The 6,103-nt window shown below is 38.5% G+C and overlaps 1 protein-coding gene across 2 annotated transcripts in view; it reads right to left on the minus strand.

The window, feature by feature from the left end:
* Window positions 1-5,844, minus strand: part of anxa3b (annexin A3b) — a 10,940-nt gene extending 5,096 nt beyond the window's left edge. The window contains exons 1-11 of one of the 2 annotated variants that reach the window (XM_054757844.1): window positions 5,715-5,844; window positions 5,449-5,484; window positions 5,323-5,370; window positions 3,035-3,122; window positions 2,868-2,962; window positions 2,694-2,807; window positions 2,536-2,626; window positions 2,361-2,440; window positions 1,034-1,090; window positions 836-929; window positions 651-746 (exon numbers count right to left, since the gene is read on the minus strand). In XM_054757844.1, the coding sequence (XP_054613819.1) occupies window positions 651-746; window positions 836-929; window positions 1,034-1,090; window positions 2,361-2,440; window positions 2,536-2,626; window positions 2,694-2,807; window positions 2,868-2,962; window positions 3,035-3,122; window positions 5,323-5,370; window positions 5,449-5,460 (775 nt within the window). In that variant the 5' untranslated portion in view covers window positions 5,461-5,484; window positions 5,715-5,844. Of the gene's footprint in view, window positions 1-650; window positions 747-835; window positions 930-1,033; window positions 1,091-2,360; window positions 2,441-2,535; window positions 2,627-2,693; window positions 2,808-2,867; window positions 2,963-3,034; window positions 3,123-5,322; window positions 5,371-5,448; window positions 5,544-5,714 lie in introns of both variants that reach the window. The other variant, XM_054757846.1, reaches the window with a different exon arrangement.
* Window positions 5,845-6,103: the final 259 nt, after the last annotated feature.

A 6,103-nucleotide genomic window follows, 5' to 3' on the forward strand; every position in this document is an offset into this window, starting at 1 on the left:
TCACTTTCATTTTTGGGGTGTCTTTGATTTCCCCCCTCTATAGGGTGATCATTTTCATTTCTATCAAATGATGTGGCATCATTTTGTTACTAATACATCACCCACTTATTATCAGGAAACATATTCAACATCATTTTCCCCCCACTTTAGATCTGATGGGTTTTCCAAGTGTTCCTCTCATTTTTTTTAGCAGTATATATATTTTTTGCTTTACACTTTTTTGAGGAAAAAAGTAATTATCTTACCGGAATAAAGTCCTCATATTACAAGGAAAAATGCTGGAAAAAAATAATAAATTAAAAATATTCTGAGAAAAAAATCTTAGCATTTCGAGAAAAATAGTATTTTTTTTCCAGGAAAAAGTCAGAAAGTCACTCTAAAAAAAAAAAAAAAAAAAACTTGCAATTTTATAAAATACATTGGTAAAATGCTAAAGAGTCTGATTTTTCTTACACTTTTATGAGAAAAAAAGTCCAAATGTTATGAGAATAAAGTTCTAATAATAGCAGGTTGAAACAGTTGGAAGAAACAAGTATAGCTAACCATCAAAAATGAAAGGTTTATATACCAACATCGGTCAACAAGAAATTGCATACAACAAACATCACATCCTTGGCGGAGGTAATAAAAGCCGGAGGTGTCATCCTCACCTACAGCCACCAGGAGCTTCTCCAGGTTTCCTGACATTTCGCTCTCGATGCTCTCCTGCAGAGTCTTCTTGCTGATGTTCTTGTACTCCACCAGAGCTGCACAAACAAACACATCAACATGTTACGGTTTTTTTAAACACTTGGGACGCCACGATCAGTAAGGACGAGGTGAAGATGCAACCCACTCTGTCTGAGCTGAGGAACACTCCTGTGGCAAAGGACGTCAATGAACCTGCCCTCGTCTGTTCCCCACTTCTTCTCTCCTGCCTCGTACAGAGCCTGCATGGGTTGATCATCAACAGGAAGGAGTGTCAAGTACACGTCAATGGCGCCCGTTTTGGTCAAAGCATGAATACTACTAGTACTACTACTACTACTAGTACTTTGGCATCTGCTTTGGCTTTGGCTCCATCCACTCCGGAGCTCTCATCTCTCTTGCCCTGCATGGACAAACAAGTACACAGTTTGTGATGAACGGTTTCATGAACATGTTTTAAATCAACACATTTGTAAGGTACTGTGAGGTAAGGTTCGCCGTAGCCTAAACAAAGATGGCGGCCGGTGAGTTAGCCACACGAGCTAAGACTGTCAACATGGCTTTGTATAAAGGTTTAAGGAAGTTTTAATCGATGTGTTTTGTAACTCTTGTTTACTTGGCTGGCGGTTTCATTTTACCTTAAAACACCATCGTAAGAAGTCAAAATACAACTTTCACGTGCTACGTTTGTTCGTGGTAAACCACGATATGCTACTTCCGGGTTTAAATTTGCGCTTTGACGTGTCAGCTTCGTTGTTTCAATGCGTGAGAACAGACATGCTGTTTTATTTTATGTTCATCTGTGTTTTCCATGACGGTAGCAGCGATTCAATTTCGCGTCAAAACACCATCGTAATAATTCAAAATACGTCTTTCACATCCTAAGCTTGTTCGCAGTAAAGCACGATATGCTACTTGCGGGTTTAAAGTTTCCGTCCGGTTTGACGTGTCGGCTTCGTTGCGTAAATGCGTGAGAACAGACATGCTGTTTTTATTGATTTTTGTGCGTTTTCCATGACGGTAGCAGTTTGTAACTTTGCGTCAAAACACCCACGTAATAATTCGAAATACGACTTTCAAAGGCTGTTTGCTGGCACTGAAGCCCAATAAGATACTTCTGGGTACTGAGTACATTCAAAATAAAAGCAGTAAGTTGGCGTCGCTGTGTGTATGTGTTAGACCAGTTTAACCTTAGAACATCGTCATCGTTATTCAAAATATGAATTTCACATGTTAAGTTTGTGCGTAGGCTACTTTCAGGGTTAAAGTTTCCGGTTTAACGTGCGTTTAATGTTTTGTGACGATATTTTGAAGAAATGCCATGATTGTCTAAATATGTGATCATAATAGCGTGTTTCAATTGATGATATCGGATTCTGTTTTTATTCCAATAGATTTGCAGCTAATGCTAATGGGATGTGTCGGATTTACATAGTCATTTACTTTGAAAGGAAAACAACAGCAAGTGTCATCCTGGCCTGTTCTGTGTTATTTTTTTCAATTTTATGCTCTTTTTCTGCCAACAGACCCTTTAAAAAACGCCTTAAACTACTACCTATGTTGCACTTGGGTTCATTGCTGTACATGTAACATACAATCAAACCTAAAGCACAATTTTGCAGGCTCCTTGCTAGCCACATCATTCACACATTAGTCTTTTATTGCGCTCTCACCTCTGCCAGGATGAGCAGAGCTTCGCCATAATCTCCAGATACCTCCGACTTGAGATCATGAAGCAACAGTCTTCCAGTTTCTGTGACGCAAGGCAGACGTATTCAAGTGAATATGGCGTGTTGCATCATGAAGGCTCGCCTCCCGTTACACAACGTCAGGTGATGGAGTCCAGACCTGCCAGGTACGCCTCAGACATGGCTTTGATCTGTCTGTTGGATCTCGAGGCGAAGAGTTCTGTCAGTGTGCTCTCAGTGGTGCCCGCGCCCTGCAAAGGACACCCGTAGTGGATTTTTATGGGACAAGTGGACTTAAAAACACAAGATCTGCCGCACCTTGATGGCTTTGATGACCTCATGGCAGTCGTAGACGTCAGGCGCTTTCACCAAGGCCACCAGCAAGTCCTCAAAGTCTCCATGCGTGTCGCCCTCCAGGTCGGCTACTAATGTCTGATGGAGGAGGACTGATGTCAACGACTGACAACTTTTATCTCAACTTTTCACTCATACCCTTCCTGTGGCTTTCTCGTAGGCCTTGGCGATGAGCTGTCGCTGAGCGTTACTTCTTTGGGTCAGCACTTCAACAAGGGTCTTTTCTGTCGTGCCTGCGAGGGAGGAGATCCCACTTCTGACGCCAAAAATCACTAAAACAATACGATACAAGTTGCCTACCTTACCAATGCCCTCCATCGCCTTCCTTAGAGCTGCCACATCCTCTTCCACTTTAAAGTTGGCTTTGTCCTTCACGGTCCCCCTCGTGTTGGACTAATAGGAGGAAAATGTCAAATTCATACATTTGTGTCAATGAAAACCTTTGTCAAGGCAGATTTTTTTCATACTTGTATTAGCTTGAGTGAGTACTATTTTTGAGCACTATTTTTGGATACGATTACATCAGAGGTGTCCAAAGTCTGGCCCGGGGGCCTTTGGCGGCCGCAGCTATGTTTCTCTTTGGCCCACATCGTAACTAATTCTTAACATCAGATTAAACACACATCAGAACATGATCAAGGAGGGTCAGGGCCAAGATGAAAAGGAATAAATCAAATGTTGACTAAACGTTTCTCCAGCGAGGCCCACATAGTGAAAAATGAAAGGATGCAACTTTGCCACTTTGATATTTTGTAAAGCAACAAGTTATAGATATAGATTTCAAGAAAAAAACTGCATCTCATCTTTGTCATATAGGTGAAAAAGCCTATTATTAGTATCGACTTCCCCATTTTTGCTGTTGATTTTCACAAATTTTCCAAATATTTCAAATTTCTTCTTAAATAATCTTCTCAGATTTTCTTCTTGCAGTATTCTGACTTTATTCCCAGAACATTTGGACTTTATTCCTATATTAGAACTTTTTTTCCCCCAAAAACAAATGTTCCAAAAATTCTAACTTTATTTTGTTTTGTTTTTGTTTCTCATAGTATTACGACTTTTAAAAAAAGAAACAAAATTCTCGAATATTTAAAGGGTCAGTGACATGATTGATCAACTTTGCTTCAATACGTTCTGTATTGTTTGTAATTATGTTCTGTGTTATTTGTTTCTTTGCAATGTTCATTCCACTGAGGACCGCTATGAAGGAACACCTTTACAAGAAGCATTTGGCTTGAAAGTACGCCATAAATGCATTTTGGATGCTAGAATGCCATTCCTGATGCTGTAAAGGACGGCGTTAAAGTCATGTCTTCTTTCCATATTGTACTCTAAACACGATGCTACTATAGCAACAAGCATTGAAAGCATTCTACACGTTATAAAACATACTTTCACAGTGATATGTTGACGGTGGGGGGGGCGACGTAATACACAATAGAGCCTTTTATACTCATTAGGAAGCCTATTTAAAACCAGAATTGAAGGGTAAGCAACTCCAAGGTGATTTACACTTAACATTTTATGTTTGAAGACGACCAGTCTTCATCTCCATCGAACACCGCATCAGACGCGCTAGTTTCATCGTCGGTGGTTTGGAAAAAATCCGACTTGATTCCCTGTTCTGCAAGTTCTCTATTTCATCTCCAGATGTTTCTTCCTCCTCGAAAACTATTGGCACACGGCTCAAATCTTTGCTAAAAATGACAGTAAACATCCTCTGTCTCGCCCATCCTCTCATGTTTGTTTACTCCGCTTAAGATGAGAGCTGCGACTTTGCTGACGTCACTTGCGGAAACGCCCCTTTTCAAAGACAGCTATTAGCAATGTTTCCCGCCACGTACTATAAATGTAATTTTTATGAATTTAACGTTCCCTTTCAAAAAACAAACAAGGTAGAACATAATTACAACCAATAGAGAACATATTTAAGCAAAGGTGATCATGTTAGTGACCCTTTAAACTCTATGCTATAAAATGACATTTTACACATTTATTCTCCTAAAATTGCTACATTTTTTTCTCTCGTTAGAGTAGGACGTTTTTCTCTTAATATTTTGACTTCATTCTTGTAATTACAGCTGCTGTTTTCCATTTCTGCTGTGTTCAATTTTCCAACTATCATCTTGTAAATGTTCTTGTAATTAGGACTTTTTTTTACCCATAATATTGTGACTTTATTCTTGTAACATTATGACTTTTTCTGTAACCTCATTTAGCAAAAACTTTGTTGTTTTGTTTGTTTCTCATAATATTACAACTTTTTTTAAAAAGCCATCTTTTTCCTTTTAATATTTCAACTCATAATAATACGTTATTCTTTTAAAATTGTGACTTTTTCTTGTTAGGTAACTTCTTTCTCTTAATATTTTTACTTTCCTTTTGTAAAATTAGGTTTGGATTTTTTCTCCCTTTTAATAATCAAAAGTTTCATTTAAAAACTGCATTTTGTGTTCAGTTATGTTGTCATTGACTAAGATTTAAATGTTTGATGATCTAAAACATTTAAGTGTGACAAACATGCAATCATAATAATACATCAGAGAGGGGGCAAACACGTTTTGACAACACTGTATAAAAACATTCAACTTACTGTGACACTCAGCGAGGAGGGTGAGTCTAACAGCAAATCCAGATCATCCTGCAATGATTAAAAAAAAAAGTGGTATAATTCACTTATTCTAAACAGAAATAGTGAATAGTGTCCACATCCACTCACCCACACGGACATGTTTGTTGGTGGTACTGCACGATACTGTGGGCAGCAGAATGCAAAACACAAGTTTGACTAGCTCATATTTCAGTGCCTTTGGGCTGTACACACACAAAGTTAAAAAAACAGTGTCAACATACAGTATGCTAACGCTACACTCAAAAGGCGACTTTCTTTCCACGTTTTCAGCTACAGACGTAAGGAGGTCATTTATAACAAGCAAAAACGACAAAACGGCGACAAAATGCGTTGCCATAAAGTGTTTATCTTACCTAAATCAGATGACCGGGTTGCTATTATTCCAAGTGTGGAATTCCAAGTGTTCCGCAATCATCCACTTTTCACGGACGTGGAAAAGGCAACGCCCATTAGAAGGAAGTTGACTCATCTTTTTTTCTTCTTTTATTCTGGCAACTGTCCAACATTTTTAAATGAAGAGTAACGGGAAAGTTAGTAAATGTAAGCACAAAAAAAACTCACATTAATCCGGGGAAAGTTTGGTGACCTTTATTCCAAATCGTTTTATATTGTTGGTCAGATTTTCTGATTGAAGTTTTGACATAGTCGAAAACGTTTGGAATGATTGTGGATCCTTGTACCCCTATAATTCCAAAGCAAAACAGTTTCATCGTAACATCTTCTTCGTAATCTTCTGAAAAGT

This window comes from Dunckerocampus dactyliophorus, chromosome 17 (genome assembly GCF_027744805.1).
Source record: "Dunckerocampus dactyliophorus isolate RoL2022-P2 chromosome 17, RoL_Ddac_1.1, whole genome shotgun sequence".
NCBI lineage: Eukaryota > Metazoa > Chordata > Actinopteri > Syngnathiformes > Syngnathidae > Dunckerocampus > Dunckerocampus dactyliophorus.